At 36.8% G+C, this 18,358-nt stretch overlaps 1 protein-coding gene across 1 annotated transcript in view; it reads right to left on the bottom strand.

The window, feature by feature from the left end:
• The window catches only part of LOC6503424 (ABC transporter G family member 20), a 66,174-nt gene that overhangs the window by 25,173 nt on the left and 22,643 nt on the right, over positions 1-18,358 (bottom strand). The window contains exon 2 of the mRNA XM_001967418.4: positions 8,641-8,887. Coding sequence (XP_001967454.1) covers positions 8,641-8,876 — 236 coding nt within the window. The 5' untranslated portion in view covers positions 8,877-8,887. The remainder of the gene's footprint in view (positions 1-8,640; positions 8,888-18,358) is intronic.

The raw sequence follows: 18,358 nt of genomic DNA, 5'->3' as shown, positions 1-18,358 counted from the left end.
ACTGGGGGACATTATGCAATTATTTAAACATTGCCAACAGTAACGGCAACACCAGCCACTGGGCTTAAGCAAATTGAATTCGTCGCATTCTCCTAATTGCGGCCAACACTCAAATGCCGCGCTCCCAACACCACCCACGTAATGTCCATGGCCAGGACACGCTCCAGTCTACAGTTTCAGCATTCCCCAACCACCGCAAAATTCGTTTCATTTCTGGATAATTGCTGCTTGAATTTCAATTCGAACCGAGAGGTTCTCGGCACGTTGGGAGGGCAGCCTTAAAATTCTGCTGAATGTTCTCAGTTATCCTGCACTTGTCACAGCCTCAATGCAAATTGAATTTCCAGTGAAAGGAATTCGGCGAAAACAGCTATCGGAATATGCTTAAATTGGATATCCTCCCAGCTGATAAGTCGGCAATTATATTTTTCTTTAAGAAATCGATAATGTTTTCAAGACGAAATAAAATAATTTTAAAGACACATATTATTTTAGCTGAAAACTGTATATTTTTTTTCGTACTTTAAGTTTATTAAATAAAATTTTAATAATATTGATCAACAGCCATTTTCTCGCAATAGTCGTGGGGCCTTGTGTTAGTGAAATACGATGCGGGAAATTAACATTTTACCTCCTTGGGCAGAACTAATTTTCTATGCCACTTAACCGGGAGTGTGGAGGCATCAGAGTTCGACATTATTATGCCTTCTGGCGCGACCAGCACTTCAGTGCCCTTTCAATCAATTAATTATTGTTTTATGCCGCTTTCAATCCTTCAGAAGAGCCAAAAGCAGGAGAAAGGAAAAAAGACGAGGCAAGAAAAGGAACTCCCTGTCCTAGGGCGAAGGCAAAAACCAAAGCGAAATGGACGCATACTTTACAATTAATTTGCCATTACGGCGGAGTCTTGGCCAGGGGCCCGCAGAGCTCTCTGCCATTTTTAATCGATTTTCATTACAGACTCGTTGGAGCTCGCCCCGTTTACATTTCCCTTCTTACCGTTTTCCGGCACTCACTTGACGCCTCAATTGGCCTCGTCTAAATGGGCAAACAAACTCTCGTTGAGGGCGAGAGGGGATGAGGAAGAGGAGTATCTTCCCCTTGTCCTCGACCCACACGCAGTTGGTTGCCTAATTTGACTAATAAGCTGGCCATTGCAACGGCTGTTGAACTTCCGGCGCGACGGAGGGATGTGGCCGGGATGGCTAAGCCTTCGGCCACTTTCGGTAATTATATGCCAAAACAGTTCAGCGGCGTTGAAGCGGCTGTTGGGCATTTTCCTTTAACCCAAGTCCTTCACACGCAAACAAATTTTAAACATTCTTAAAGGCGATTGGTTTTGGGGAATTCCGGGAAATTTTTGTTTAATCTCACAAATATCAAAGGAAAATTTATGCTCCATTTATGATTAGAGATTTATAAACAAAGGTAGTTATTGTAAGTTTAAGATACTAAGTGTGTTTAATCCTTGCTACCATTTATTTCAACTTATGTAAGGATGAAATATTTTCTTGAGTGCATCACATTTCTTTTCGACTCTGATTTCCACTCGGCCCTCTTCTGTTGGTTCTTCTCTATTGGTTAATCATTTGCCATAAAGATTTTAATTTCCGCTTTTTAATAGGCAAGACGTCTGCGTTGTGGCTTGGGCTGATGGGACTAATCCTTGCTTCATTCTTTGGGGTTTTTGTTTGCCTTTTGAATATTTTTAAGGAATTAAGCAAGCCGTAATTGGTTCGCCAGCAAAGAGCTGTCAGTCAAGATTAAGTTTTCTCTGGAAAAGGGTTTAATAATTTGAATTGTGAAGTTTCCCAAAACGCCACTCCCACGTGCCACATGATTTTCATTCATTAGACTCATTTTACTTACTTGACAAATAAGCCAAGGAAAACACCTTAACGACACCAGTGGCAAGGCACAAATTACCAGAGTGATATGTCTATCAATTGGTAGAGGTTGGGCTAAATGATTTGACTTCGAAATAAGGTTACACGGAAGAAAATAAATAACAGATATATTAAAATATTTAAATATTTGTTAAAAGTAAAGTGAAGCTACATCTTTGAGCTTAAAACTACATTATTTTTGCATGAAATAAGGCAGATATTATTTCCGCAGTGCACTTTATGTTTACCTTGACTAAATCATAGCCATATACGCAAATCACAAAGTGTTTCAGCTGAGGCAGTCATCGATTGATAGGTCAATATGGCGTATGAGCTGCCGTTGAAAGCCATTGAATAATTTAGTAATGCCCCACACCGATAGGGGCTGAAATTATTCAGTCGAACGTCGATTTCGGAAAGGGAAAACAAATCAGTTGGTCGACACTAAAATAATAATAATGCAATTGAGGTAGAACCACATACCGTCGATAGATACTAACCCAATTATTTCAAAGTAATCAATTTCTTACGCAAACATAGATCCAATTCTAAAGGCGTTCCGCCGATGCCAACCATGAGGCAAAACAAACTATTGATTGGCAGGTTTTGTGTTCAGCTTAATGACCGCATGTCATGATGGTCAATACTATAAAGTCGTTGAATTAGATGTGGGTTGTGTTTATGCATACATCGACCAGTAATTATAGGCTAATGAGTTTGCTATTGACCTCAAATAACTACCGACTCTAGTTGAGATATAAATACTAAAAGCACTGAGCATGTAAAGGCTATTCCTGCGTAAAGTTTATGATATCACATGGAGTATATGTGTATATATACCGCAATCAATAAGCCATATTAATATAAGCTTCTCCGGAGGGTTAATTGGAGGTGAACGAGCTCTTGTCACAGCCCATTAAATTGAACACATGTAATTGTTCTTGATTTGAAATGCAGGATAAATTGCACATTGTTACATGAAGATCCTTAATTAAAATCTTAGGTAAGCAATGATTTGGTTTCAATTGAATCTGCAGATATTTTATCAAGAAACTGTGACAATGAATGATAGGTATATTTTTAAAGTACTCTGCCAAAAGCATGACACTCAATCTTAGCCTTGGCCCTGACTCTGGAATAATTCAATAACAATTTACAATCAATTAAAATGGCTGGCAAAGATTAAAAAATCTCAGACATTGGCCAAGTTTATTACGTGCGAGTGAATGAGACTTTGTGCGGCCATGTCCGAACTCAATTTAGCGTTACTCATGGTCCATTAATTCACCATTTTCATGGTAGGTGCAATAAAGTACAAAAAAAAAACCAAAAATACAACAAAAATCAGCAGAACAGAAGAGAGTAAACGATACGAAACACAACCAAAAGTCGACACCATCAAGGACCCAGAAAAAGGGTCACTTCCAGGCAGCCGGGCGAAAAACCCTCTAACTGTCTCGACCCCTCTCAACGACCAATTACAACTAAACAGCTTTAATTTAATTTGAGCCACCCAGCCTACCCCCTTTTTAGGACGCGTCTGACCCCGTCCCCTACTACACCGTCCCATGGGTGGGACGGCGGCTGGTGCTGCTGCTGCTGGCCAAGAACAATGGCGCGGATGTAATGTTCGCATTATGCTCGTTCACAAATTGTAAGCAGCCATTATGTTTCTTCATGTTGCCCATGTTTCCTGCAACCCCTCGAAGCGCCACCAATCCCCCGATCCCCCGAGCCTTTAGCATTGTAATGCTTTTGGTTCTGGGAGCAGGGACCCCGCCCAAACATCGCCGTGTTCGCCATTGTTCTCCGTTTTTCCCGCCCAGGCCCGTGGCAGGCCACGAGGCTTGCAGGCTCGCTGGCTCACTGGCTCTCGTATGTCAAAATAATGGCGGCAGCGGCCAGTCATTGTTATATCTTTTGCTGTTGTTGTTGCGGCTCCTGCTCTGGCCTCTGCGGCAATTGCAGTTGTTGTTCTTGTAGCTGGCATTGTACCTGGCCATGGCTGGCGGCATAATCATCACCTAATGCCCCAACGGCGGCTGCAGTCCCAGAAATCCGACGATTCGGATTTGCCCCGGTTTGGCTGTAAAACTGAATAAGTCGCCTTTAAAAACAACCCAATTTTGTGAACTAGTTTTTCCTATAAATTTATAAATCATTTTCTTAAAAAGTTCAATTATTTTGCTATTTGGTTTAGTAATATCATACGGAACCATGACCTTAAGGTTAAGCCAAATAATATCATGGTTAAAAGCAACAAGTGAAAAAGATGCGAGACTTCAATAGAAAATTTGTGGTTTTATTTACTGCTCAGGGACGTTTTGCTTTTCGGGTCAGAGAAATAAAACATTTAATTACACGCACCAGACAGCGTGCAGGTTACGGCCGGCAATTAGTTGATCAATTTGCCAAGAAAATCACTTTGTCTTTAAGTAATTGAGTGCGGAAATAGATGGGCTAAGATTTGGATTATGGAACCATTTGTGAATTACACAGCCCAATAAGTAGAGTAGAAGCCTTCAAGCTTCTTGATTACTGTTTTTCTATTCTTTAAACTGGCATAAAAACTAAAAACTTTAAATCCCGAGAGCCCCCAATAAAGATAACTCAATATGGAAATTAATTCGTCAGTTCCATGGCTTCAAATTTGATGCCATCCATTGAATTTTTGCTCTCTGGCTTTGTTTGCCTGCCATTTGCAAAAGCCATTTTTCGCAATTCAATTTTACCGAGCAGTATGCGACTTTCAATCCGGCCAAATCAAACACACTCCGTTGGCCATAAATTCAGCCGCTGCAGAGACCGCGTAATTTCTGCGCTTTATTTATGCATCAATGGCGTGATTTATTTGCAAACACTCTGGCCCAGACCACAAACATCACTTCAAGTGTTCATTGTTGTCTACACTTGTCTTATTTGTCCATACATATACATATGGATGATTTCTGTTTTATATGTGTGGCTGCGGGTGGGGTAAAAAAAAAATAACTATAATTCACTGCAAATAAAGCAAGAAAAACACAATTATTTATCACGGAGCACACAGACATCCTCTCAATGGCCACCGGCACCCACCATCCACCCAAATCCACCCACAGCACCACCCATTTCCGCCCAGCAAACAAAGAAACTCAGCAACAAAACAAATGTCAGTCTGCAAGGGTAGGTGGAGCGGAGTAAGGGGAAGTGTCTGGGCTGGGCCTACAAAAGCGGCTCAAAGTTTTGGGCGACAACAAAAACACAAATCTCAAATTTTTTTCCTGCCTGATTTTTGGGTGTGGTGACTGACAGCAAGAACACCCCAAAAGCTCCGAGAATCGGGTGGGAATATGGTAGTGGAAACAGATCCGCAGTCCGTAGTCCGTAGTCCTGAGGCCGAATCCAGCACGCCGTACTCCCTACTTCATACTCCGTATTCCGTATTCCGGTCGGAGTCCGGGCGACATATTTTGTGCTAAATCTTCTTGTTCACACTAACGCGTTGCTGACAGTTTTTCTTTCTTCATTTCGGTGTTTTTGTATCTTTTTTTTACGGATGGCACTGCTTTGCCTCTTTTGTTAGCCAGGTCTTCGCCTGTGGTTGTTTTTTTTTACGGATTTTCAAGTGTGACAGTCAGTCGCTCAGGCAGTGTGAAATATCTCGCTAAATGGCCAAAACAAACACCCACATCAAGGCAAGTTGTTATATCACGGTCAGACTATTGCCCCTCCGATTTTGTGGTTGTAAGAGATGGAAATGTTATTTTTTGTTACCTGGGTTGGGTAGAAGATATTTGTCAATACAAATTTGAATAGGCCAAGTGTACAAAAATATACTCAGTACTTGGGCAAAAAAGGTGAATAATTCGCTTAGTAAGAATTTATTTTAAGGTTGTTGATACAAATAACATCACAGTTCTTAAACTTTATTTATTTCTAGGAACTATTATGGATTAAAGCTGATTCTGAAAATTGTCTTTATAATATTTCATGGCCATATATTTCCTGGTCTGAATATTCTCAGACACGTCTTGTTACTTCCATCTAAAATCCCATTCCCAACGTTATTTATTAAAAAAAAAAAAAAAAAGAAAATATTGCTTATTTTCAATAAATTCAAAAGGTCGTTGAAAAAATATTTTAATATATTATATATAGCTCTTAAATCAAAAACATAAAGATATCAACTTATCTGGCAACTCTGGGGATCACCTAACTGGTTACGAACTTGGCTAAAAAAAAACTGGTTTTCATTTCAATGGATGCTGGGGCTTTTGGACGCCGTCTTTTGTTGTTGCTGCCTGTTAATTTGGCAGTTTTTCAAGCGCTGACATTGACCCAGTTTCTGTCTGTCGTCTTCGGGCGCTTTGCTGCCTCATTTGCCGCTTGGCAACTTGTTTGTTGCTATTCGGTCATCAAGTGTTGAGTGCTAATTGCGGTCACTAACATTTCGCGGCCATTCACACAGTACTCAGGCAATCGCCCAGCAACAACCACATTCCGTTCAATCCATCTCGGAAACTGCATTTGCATTTCGTTAGTGTCTAACCCCCACCCGTTCCAATATTTCACTCCCTACGGATCCACTAAAATTTGCATATTCGATTTTGGATTTTGGTCACCGCACATGTTTGGGTATTCGTGGGGGATGCATTTGATTTGGTTTTCCTTTTGTTTTTGAATGCACCCACTCGGTTTCGAACGTTGGGAAGAGTTTAAAGAGCTTAGTTTGGGAAAGCGTAAACTTAATTAACATATGCTGGCATTATAGAAATTGAAGAAATTCTTCGCATTTAATCGCACAGTATAGAAACAAATTTATTTTTAAAACTTTACTGTTTCGAATTGGCATTGATTATAGAAGCTTAATATTTCATTTCGAATAAATTAATTAATTATACCTATTGCACTGTGCGACAAAAAAAAAAAACGAAATACACTTGGGAAACGAGATAGTGTAGGTTGTTAATCTGGTCGAAGAGAACTCAAAAATATTTTTTTTATATTTTTGGAACCCTCCAATTTTTTTTTATTTAAAAAAAACCGTTTTTTCGGGACTTTTTTGCGCTTAAAAATTCCTGAACGCGTTTTTTTCAACCGATTTCAAAATTTTCGGTGTTTTTCAATAGTTAAATGTTTTAGCTTTTGAAAAAAAAATATATCTTCGATTTTGTTGAACAAAAAGGACAAAATTTGTACACCTGAAACTAAAGTTTTCGACTTTTATTCGTGTTTTTCGGATTTTGATGCCAGATTTTCGGCACAACTTACAAAAATTCGGTCATTTTTGATACATATCAATGTTGCCTCATTCATTCAGAATAAAACGAGACAAATTTCATCAAAAAATTATGAAAATTGGTGAAGTTATAACGCTTTTCCCAAAAAAAGTCAATAAAACCATGGGAGCACTATAAGAAGAAGAGCATATTCCTGACTTATACACACAGGTACTCCGGAGCGCACGCAAGGTTGAATTGACTTTTTTTGGGAAAAGCGTTATAACTTCAACAATTTGTATTATTTTTTAATGAAATTTATCTCGTTCTATTCCGTATTATTGAGACAATATTAATATGTGGCATAAATGACAAACTTTTTGTCAGAAGAAAACAATATACTCTTATTTTTATACACATTGTTCCTCCGAAGCGCCCGCTAGGTTGAGTTGACTTTTTTTGGGAAAAGCGTTATAACTTCACCAATTTTCATAATTTTTTGATGAAATTTGTCTCGTTTTATTCTGAATGAATGAGGCAACATTGATATGTATCAAAAATGGCCGAATTTTTGTAAGTTGTGCCGAAAAACTGGCATCAAAATCCGAAAAACACGAATAAAAGTCGAAAACTTTAGTTTCAGGTGTAAAAATTTTGTCCTTTTTGTTCATCCGAAAATTTTGAAATCGGTTGAAAAAAACGCGTTCAGGAATTTTTAAGCGCAAAAAAGTCCCGAAAAACGGTTTTTTTTAAATAAAAAAAAATTGGAGGGTTCCAAAAATATAAAAAAAATATTTTTGAGTTCTCTTCGACCAGATTAACAACCTACACTATCTCGTTTCACAAGTGTTTTTTCACTGTCGCACCGTGTTGTTACTTTTGGGATGTCTCCGCATTTTGTGATCTCTAATACCCACAAGGAATCACTTCCAGCAATTAATTTTTATAAAATTAAATGGATAATATTTTAGTAGTTGGACCCAAATAGATAAATTAAATTCGCTTTTGTTTTAAATAAATTTTATAAAATCACAGCCTACGATGGCCCATTTAAGTTGAGACTAACTCTGAGAGTTAGCTATGAAAAACGTAAAAAATAATATTAAATTATTTACCAGATTTCATTGAAATACATTTTGTGCAAAATAATTGGTTAAAATATTGTTCGGTTAAGGTGTTATTTTAATTATAGTTTATTTTGTCATATGTGACTTGAAATCATTTTAAATATGCAAATTTTTCAATAATAGATATTTGTATTTGTATTTATAATTGCATAAGTACTCTATATATGTTGATAAGGCCTTTCAGATAGGAATACAACCATGTTTGTCACACTTCTGACACTACTTCATTAAAACTAAATTTGAAGAACGTTCTTTGATCATTTCAATGGAAATATATATAATAATTGGTCGATACTTTCGACGATTGTATGAAAGATTAACCTATTTATGCTTTATGTCTTCCTTTAAAGAATCCTGATACGTGTTATGAGATTTATTAAGGCATAGCCTAGATGCGCTAAGGATTGTCTGTAGAAATGCACTCACATGGATCCCTTGGGCACTGTCATGTTCAGGCCGTCGAGCACTACGTTGGGATTCTTGCTGCTGCCGTACATTTTGTGGGCCCGTCGGACGCAAACGGCCTGCTGGCGTCGTGTTGCCAACGTTGAGGGCTGTGAAGTAAAGAGCCGGCGGCGGGCCGCCAAATCCAGATCACTGTTGGCCGTCGTCGCTGTTGCTGCTGGCGCCGTTGGCGGTACTCCGTCGGCAGCGGCGTCCATTTTGTGTCAGCCTGCAAATAGACCGTAAATCGATATTAGATTCTGCTCACAAACGCACACTGAAACGGGCAAAACTAAAATTGGCACAGACTTCCTTGCTGAAGTTGTTATTGTGCACTGACAAGGAAAGTTAATATCGATAGTGTTAACCCCTGGACAACGACGCAAGAGCGCTGAATAGGTTCTTCTCTTCTGTTCAGTATTTGAAAGGTATTTAAGTTTTAATGGAAGTTTGGAGATATTATTAAATTCTTTAAATATTTTTATAAGCTTTTTTAGTGTGTAACTTTAGTCCTTTTGCAATGCTTCCTTTGTGCTAGTTTATGGATATCTGCAGTCGCTTATGGCCACCATAGCCCTTGGACTTTGGCCCGGTCAAGTTGTAACATTTATTGCTTGCCTTGTTGGAGCTCCGGCTGCTGTTCTGGCTATTTTAGCTAGTGTCGTTGCCGTTGCTGCAGTTGTTTCACAGTTGATTAAACCAATTTTTGTATATCGTCAAGCCCGAGTAGAGCATGGCAGAAGCTTTAGCCTCGTGATGGATATTGCTGTCATGTAGATGCGATCCTGACCCCTTGCCCGCTTTTCTGGTCGCTGGCTATTGCCAATTTTTGGCTCGAACGAAATCAAATTTTGAAAATGGCTTCGCTAGCCGATAGAGACAGGGCGACTGATAGGGTAGAAAGCGACAGAGATAGAGATAGAGAACGGGGTGGAGCAATGCCCTGCATCCTGTATTTGCCATCCTCCGGACCAACAACCGCTCGCCCCTGTGTATGGTGTAGTGGCATTTGCCAGTTAACGACAATTTGGCCAAGTGCTTTGGTAGTTGCTTTTTATTTTCATTTGAAATTGACATTTTGCTAATCGAAAATGCAGCAAACAATTTGCCAGCTTGGGTAAAACTTTTGCAATTATTTTGCACAGTTCACCGGAATAAAAAACAAAAAAAAAAACTCAAAATAAATGGTTGAAAAAATAAAAATTCGAAAGAAAATGAAACAAAGTCCAAAGCCCGATGCCATTTATTGATTTACTTCGCACTAACAATGGGCCTAGGCTCAGGCAAATAAATAAAAATAAGCATAACAACAGCCGAGTTACGGAAACAGCAACTGACGGGATGTGGTTGAGTTGGCCTGGCTTTCGATTCTATTCTGTATTTCGTATTTTTGCCCCGGTACAGTTCAGTTCGGTTTCGGCTGGGGCTTGGGGGTCTGGAGGTCTGGGTTTGGGTTGGTTTTAGTTTGGCTTTTTCGGCTGCTCTGCCCGGGCTGCAAGAAATAAACTTTCTTGATAAATGACTTCAATGTAATTAATTTCTGCTCAGTTCGCTTGCAGCCAAAAAAAAGGGGAAAGGAAGAGGTCCGTGGCAGATGCGGAGGAAGAGCCAGACAATTCCCTGGTACGGGTTGCTGTTTTGTGGCAAAGGCAACCGACTCATGAGCTATGTCTTGGCTGTGGCAAATCCTGTCACTACTAATGTTGGCTGCCCGTTCGGGTTCGGGTTGCCCTGCAGCATTTCAATTAAGAATTATTGTTTAAACATGTAGGTAGCCAACTGGGTCAGAGCAACTTTTGTGCTAAGCTGATTATAACTGCATTTATGTGGGATTCCCATCGAGAACCACAGGCTCAAAGAGTCTGTGGATCTGGTGATCGGTCAACCGCCCTCAGATTTCCATGTTAATTAACTTGATTTTAATCCAATTAATATGCACGACACACGACCAATGACCAAGGGACGTTGAACTAGTCTTAGGCTCTAATTAAAACTTTTGCCTCCTCCTCTTGTACATTTAATCAAATAACTTTAAAGCCAAGACCACAACAAACTACCTTCCATTTCCTCTGTAATTTGAATGGAGACTGTGTCTCGGATGCTCGGAGTTAACAATAAAAGTTTTGTGCAATAATTTTTCATGCCGACACGAATATCCTTTAATGTAATAAAAAGTGCAGAAACCCAATGCGGATCCGATTGAAAGGGAAACAGGGAAACCTTTAAACTTGCCCCAGCCCGGGGCGTATCTGTGAGATACGTGTAGCCCCGGCGGCTGCACAGATTTGTATCCGCATTCGGGAAATCTTTATGGGCTTTTGTAAGAGTTGTACCTGCGAGATAGAGAGAGGGAATGGGACAGGTGCCGACTTGGCAGGCAGACGGAAATAAATAAAATCACACATAGCACACATGGAGGGATAAGCCGCCAGGAAGGACCGCTGGGGCAGAGTGAGGAGTACAGGTGCGCACATGCATGAAAAGTAAAATATGTTTATATAAATAAAGGACTGAATTCGGAAAGGAGACCCCAAACAAAGTTTGAAGTTCAACAACATAAAGAAGTGCAAATTGTTGCGTGTTGCGATTGTATCTATCGAATGTGAGCACACGAAAGCTATTTCCTGCCAACAAATATAAACGCCGCAATAAAAAGGAACAACGATATAGCAACTTCAATGGCAATAGCTACGCCCATAAAGCAGGCGCGACAATGAGTCGAGGGGGATGCCGAAACTTTTTTGCCGAAACAAACAATAACAACAACAAAAATAGGAACAAGAGCCAAAAAAAGTTGTAAACTGAAATGATTATCTGGTGCCTGACACTTGTCTAGCCATAGATACACGTATCTCTATACGGGGATTTGTTTTTAGGCAGGTAAATAACCGAATTGTTTAACCCCCACGGAATTCGAGTCACATCTTCCCCGGGCATTTGCTTTACTGCGTTTTTATTTGTGCGTACAATGTGTGCCACAAAAATTTACGGTCCGTTCTTTGTAGCATTTAGTGGGTGTGTTTCCGGCCGGATAAGAGTTAGCTAAGCATTTCAGATCTGATCTGGGGTCGGTAATGAGAAAAAATAACATGTTTACAATACACTTGTTTAAAAAAGACTGACTTTACACTCGACGGGTATTTAAATATTTAACCTTATAGCCAGATATCTATTTAATTATGGGAGGGCTTTTTAAATTTTTCAGATATTTAACAAGTAAAAGGCATTTAAGGCTACAAAATAGGATTCTTGGGACAACTTAACATGATTTCAAAACTTGAGGGCCATCAAGAAATGGGTCAATGACAGAGCCCAGATCTTGGCATTTACATATATTCAATAGGCCAAGGGACAGCTCTTTGCTCACTAGTAGGGAGTAAACAGGCGATCGGCTAATTTCGTGCTCGCGTGTGTGTGTGTGTGTGTGTTTGTGTGTGCGTGGGATCCTATACACATAACCAATCAAATATACATTTATATATATTCCCATGCCAGCAGGCATCTCCTGTCCTTTCTTGAGGCCTTGTCATAAATTTTCCACCTGAGTGTAACTGATAAAAAAGGGCCGCATCAGGTCGATCGTTGTTCCGAGGTTTTTTGTTGACCCTTCAGGTTTAACGGAATTTCACTTTCTTTTGACAATTTTTTCCTTTTGATACTTGTTTCAACCCTTATAAAATTTTATATTAGAAATTAAATTTCTTCGTATAACTCAAAAAATAATTTTTAAATATTTCAATGGTCTTGGATTGAAAAATCATTTAAAATGATATGCAATAACATATTCTTTAGTTTTCATAATTATTTTTTCCTTATGTTGTACAAATGATCATAGTGATTTGGTTGGATATATTTTTCTTAATCAATTTCATTTATTTTTTCACACACCTAATTTGTCTCATAGGTTGCCCAAGGGACCAAATGATCATGGTGAATTGGGTGAATATATTTTTTCCTGATCAATTTCATTTAGTTTTTCACAAACCTAATGTGAAAATTTTTGTGGCGCAAATGATCAATTGAATTGGTAGGAACTTAGGCAAACGGCGTAAAATCGGGGGGGAAAAATTAAAAAAAGTGTATACAGGCAAACGGCGTACGGAGCCGATTTACTAGCGCCACCTATGTGTCAAATGTAAAATGTGGTGAATTTACTAGCGCCATCTACATGTCAAATGTAAAAATGTGGTGAATTTACTAGCGTCATCTACATGTCAAATTAAAATGTGGTGAATTTACTAGCGCCATTTACATGTAAATATTGACATGTAAAAAGATCGGCTAGTCCTGAAATTTGACAGGATCATGTAGAAAACTTGTGTCGAGTAAAATGATCTGTCAAAGAGTGCTAGCGTTCGCAAATATAAATACATGTAGAAAAAACTTGAAAGGATCATACCATTAGTTTGCCTGTATACACTTTTTTTAATTTTTCCCCCCCGATTTTACGCCGTTTGCCTAAGTTCCTACCAATTCAATTGATCATTTGCGCCACAAAAATTTTCACATTAGGTTTGTGAAAAACTAAATGAAATTGATCAGGAAAAAATATATTCACCCAATTCACCATGATCATTTGGTCCCTTGGGCAACCTATGAGACAAATTAGGTGTGTGAAAAAATAAATGAAATTGATTAAGAAAAATATATCCAACCAAATCACTATGATCATTTGTACAACATAAGGAAAAAATAATTATGAAAACTAAAGAATATGTTATTGCATATCATTTTAAATGATTTTTCAATCCAAGACCATTGAAATATTTAAAAATTATTTTTTGAGTTATACGAAGAAATTTAATTTCTAATATAAAATTTTATAAGGGTTGAAACAAGTATCAAAAGGAAAAAATTGTCAAAAGAAAGTGAAATTCCGTTAAACCTGAAGGGTCAACAAAAAACCTCGGAACAACGATCGACCTGATGCGGCCCTTTTTTATCAGTTACACTCAGGTGGAAAATTTATGACAAGGCCTCAAGAAAGGACAGGAGATGCCTGCTGGCATGGGAATATATATAAATGTATATTTGATTGGTTATGTGTATAGGATCCCACGCACACACAAACACACACACACACACACACGCGAGCACGAAATTAGCCGATCGCCTGTTTACTCCCTACTGGAGGCGTCAGGCTCTAAGCACTATCTCGTGTTTCGAGTCTTCTGATTGGTTTTCCCAATTAATTGACTTGTGGAAATTGTGGGAGTGGTTTTCAGGTGTTTCCATTCATGGCTTCAATACATTCAAACACAAGAACCTGTTCTCATTTTTATGGATGAATAGGTTTCTATGATTATTTTAGAGATACAATTTTTAGTCTAAATCTCGCTTTGCCGGTTAGAACATTTTATTCGAAATTTTTATTCGGAAATTTTAAAACAACCCCATTATCGTTAAAATGGAATCAAAAATTGTGTGCGATCAATGCAAGAAGGTCATTACCGTTAATGAGTTTATCACTCATTATGATTCTTGCGAAGGCCCGCGAAATGCCTTCGCAGTTCTAATGAATAATAATCCGAGATCCTCAAATTCTTCGGGTAACAAGTTTTATCGGTCGCGAACAACAGTTCCCGCGAATAATACTGGAAAGGCTAAACAACCTTCAAGTAAAGCAACAGTGATGCGTGGGGATGGACAACAGGGAGCAGCCAATCATTTAAAACGAAAAGCTGGAAAAGAGAATGGAGCTGTGAATAATGATGTTGAACGAAGTGATCTGGAGGAACAACCGTCAACATCAAAAAGAGCTAGAATCGTGTCATCCAATCATTTAAAACGAAAGGCTGGAAAAGAGAATGGATCTGTGAATAATGATGTTGAACGAAGCGATCGGGAGGAACAACCATCAACATCAAAAAGAGCTAGAATCGCTAATGCAGAAGACGTCAATGATTCGATATGTATGGATTGCAAGGAAAGTTATAATTCCTATAATAAAATGGAGCATTTAACTTCTGCTGAACATAGAGCTGCAATAAAAAAACTAGTGTGGGAAAATAAAAACATTTTCCCAATAATTGAAAATACTAGTTTTCACGTTGAGAAATTTAAAGTATTGGGAAAAAGTGATATGTGTTTAAAAGATTTTTACAATAGTTGCAAACAAAATCTTTTAAGTATTATTAAACATGGAATAAGCGAACATAGAGCTCTAAAAGCGATGATATCTGTTCATGGTTTATATGTAAAACCAACTGATGAAGCAGATAAATTTATAGAGTCAATGAAATATTTTGTTACTCCATATTCTTCAATTTATGAAAATGAATATGATGAAATTGAAGCATTTTTAAATAATTGCAATGAATTGCTAATTGCAAGAACCGATGAGTTCCAGGAAAAGGATTCCGGTTGGATGATAAAAAAATTTGAATTTTATGAAATTCAAATTATCAAATTACAACACCTTCCTGGCTCAGGATATGTTGAGGCTCCTCAATGCATAAGAAAAAGAAATGCTCTAATAAACGTAAAAAATAATGACGTTTATTGTTTTAAGTGGTGTGTTTTAGCACACTTATCGTATATGAGACATCTTCAACAAGACTTTAATACGTCGGCACAAAAAAAATCTGCTCGTGAAAAACTCACAAGAACATCGTTTTATAGAGTTTTTGATATCACCCAACCCCATATAACGCATGAGCATGAGGACTTAAACTTTTCTGGAATAGATTTCCCCATTACCAAGAAGGGGATACAAATTTTTGAAAAAAATAATGCTGGATACAGCATTAATATTTATGAAATATTAAATGGTAGAATCATTGGACCAACTATTAGAACCAAAGAGATCAAAAACAATCATATTGATATATTGGGAATATATAACCCAAAGGAGAAATGCATGCATTATGCATACATTACAAGCATAAAATCTTTATGCAAATCTCAAATTAATAAATCAAATTCGGAAAGATATTTTTGTAGAAATTGTCTTCAATTTTATTGCGTCACTAATAAGACCCATAATATAAAGGAGTGTGGGCAAGTGGCAGCATTATACCCTGATCCTAACACAAAATCATCATTTAAAATGTTTAGCAAAAAATTATCACCTCCTGTGGTAATTTATGCAGATATTGAGGCTGTGCTGGAAAATTATCAGACGGTTTCAAATAATCCAGAGGCATCATACACAGTGCCCATTCAGAAACATACTGCATGTGCAGTATCTTTTTATGTTGTGCATAAGTATAATCCGGAGATGAATAAATTATGGACTTATGAAGGTAAATAAATTCAAATATAAAATTAGAAGTTTAAATTAATTAATTATATTAATTTCTTGTTTTTACTTGTAGGAACTGACTGCATGAAGATGTTTGTAGAAACATTAAAAGAGGAGACCATGGACCTTTACCAAAAATATTGGAAGGAACCCAAGAGCCCCATATACGATTTTGATATTGCTGATGAGGATTACCAGGAGCATGGAAATTGTTACGCCTGCGAAGAACACATCGAGATGGACGATCGCGTTCAATATTTCAATCAATTTACTGGTAAATATCAAGGTCCAATACATACAAAATGTAAAGATAGTTTTAAGTTAAGCAATTCATATTTTCCTGTAATATTTCATAACTTGTCTAGGTATGATATTCATTTATTTATAAATGAGTTAGGTGGGGAGCTCAAGCCAATACCATCTACAAAAGAATTATATATATCATTAAACCAAAGAATTTTTGAAAAAGGTGTAGTGAATTATTCAATTAGGTATATAGATTCAAACAGATTTTTGAATTCTAGTTTAGAAAAATTAGCACTTAATATGGAGGACAAAGATTTTAAAATATTAAAATCTAAATTTAGCGGGGTTAAATTCAATCAAATGAGGAGAAAAGGAGTGTTTCCCTATAATTATTTAGATAGTTTCGATAAATTTTATGAAACGGAGCTTCCTCCTAGGGAATATTTTTACAATACGCTGACTGATGAAGAGTGTAGCGTAAATGATTACAATTTCGCTAAAGAAATTTGGCAATCTTTTAATTGTATATATCTAAGAGACTACATGAGGCTATACTTAGAAAGCGACGTGATGATTTTAGCAGATGTTTTTGAAAACTTTAGAAATATATGCAATAACATTTATAAGCTAGACCCTGTAAATTATGTTTCAGCACCATCTATTTCATGGGATGCTATGATGAAATACACCAAAGTAGAATTAGATCTAATAAGTGATCCTAACATGTACAATTTTTTAAAAAGAGGGATACGCGGTGGCCTAACTCAGTGTACTCAAAGAATTGCTAATGCAAATAATGAGTACATGAAAAATTATGATAATTCAAAACCCAAAAGTTTTTTATCATATATTGATGCAAACAATTTATATGGGTGGGCTATGAGCGAAAAGCTTCCATATGCTAATTTTGAATTTTTAAGCGAGAATGAAATTAGTTTGCTTGATATAAGAAATACTAATGCATCAGGAGATACGGGATATGTTCTAGAAGTAGATCTAGAATATCCTGATGATATTCATGACAAACATAATTGTTTGCCATTTTGTCCTGAAAATAAGATACCCCCTGGAGGAAAAATTCCAAAATTGATAGCAGATTTGACTGACAAGGAACTTTATATCATTCATTTGAAACAATTGCAATTATGCTTGCAACATGGAATGAAATTAAAAAAAGTACATCGAATCCTGTCTTTTAGTCAATCATACTGGTTAAAACCATATATTGACTTGAATACTAAGCATAGGAAATTAGCTAAAAATGATTTTGAGAAAAATTTTTATAAGCTGATGAACAATGCGGTGTATGGAAAAACGATGGAAAACGTTGAAAAACGAAGGGATATTTCATTAGTAACTCATTATGAGTCTAGACAAAACTCACCAGGCTTTAGGCAACGAGTTGCAATGCATAATTTCCATAGCTTAGAAATATTTGGAGAAAATTTAGCAGCGATAGAATCAACCAAGACCTCAATTCTTTATGATAAACCAATTTATATTGGTTTTACAGTGCTTGAATTATCCAAGTGGTTAATGTATGATTATTATTATAACTTTCTTTTGGTTAAATGTCCATCAGCAAAAATAATATATATGGACACCGATTCATTTATAGTTTCATGTGAGGAAGATATTTATAAAATAATGAGAGAAAACCCTAGTCGATTTGATACATCTAACTATGATAACATAAATCCATTTAATATAATTCCAGCAAATAATAAAGAATTGGGGTTATTTAAAGATGAAAATGCTGGAAAAGTTATGACTTCTTTCGCTGGCTTAAAAGCTAAAGCATATTCATTTTTAGTAGAAACAACCAATGATGATATTAATATAAAGAAAGTTAAGGGGGTTAAATATTGTGTAATAAAAAAACTTTCTCATTTAGATTATATTGAATGCATTAAACATAAGAAAACATATTACGGAGAACAAAGATGCATAAGAAGTAGAGGGCATCAATTATACACTGAAGTAATAAATAAAATAAGTCTTTATTATAAGGATGATAAAAGATATGTATTAATTGATAATATTTTTACTTTAGCATACGGTCATTATTTATTAAGAGAAATACTAAATTCATTAAATTAAGTTGTAAGATGTAACTTGTAAATAATAAAAACATGTAAATAAAAAAATTAAGTTTAATAAATAAAATATATTTTGTATATGTTCACTTTAATAGATCTGTTTTATTTATCC

Source organism: Drosophila ananassae, chromosome 2L (assembly GCF_017639315.1).
Source record: "Drosophila ananassae strain 14024-0371.13 chromosome 2L, ASM1763931v2, whole genome shotgun sequence".
Classification (NCBI taxonomy): Eukaryota; Metazoa; Arthropoda; class Insecta; order Diptera; family Drosophilidae; genus Drosophila; species Drosophila ananassae.
The sequence above is the reverse complement of the archived record's forward strand: the minus strand, read 5'-3'. Positions and strand labels throughout refer to the sequence as shown.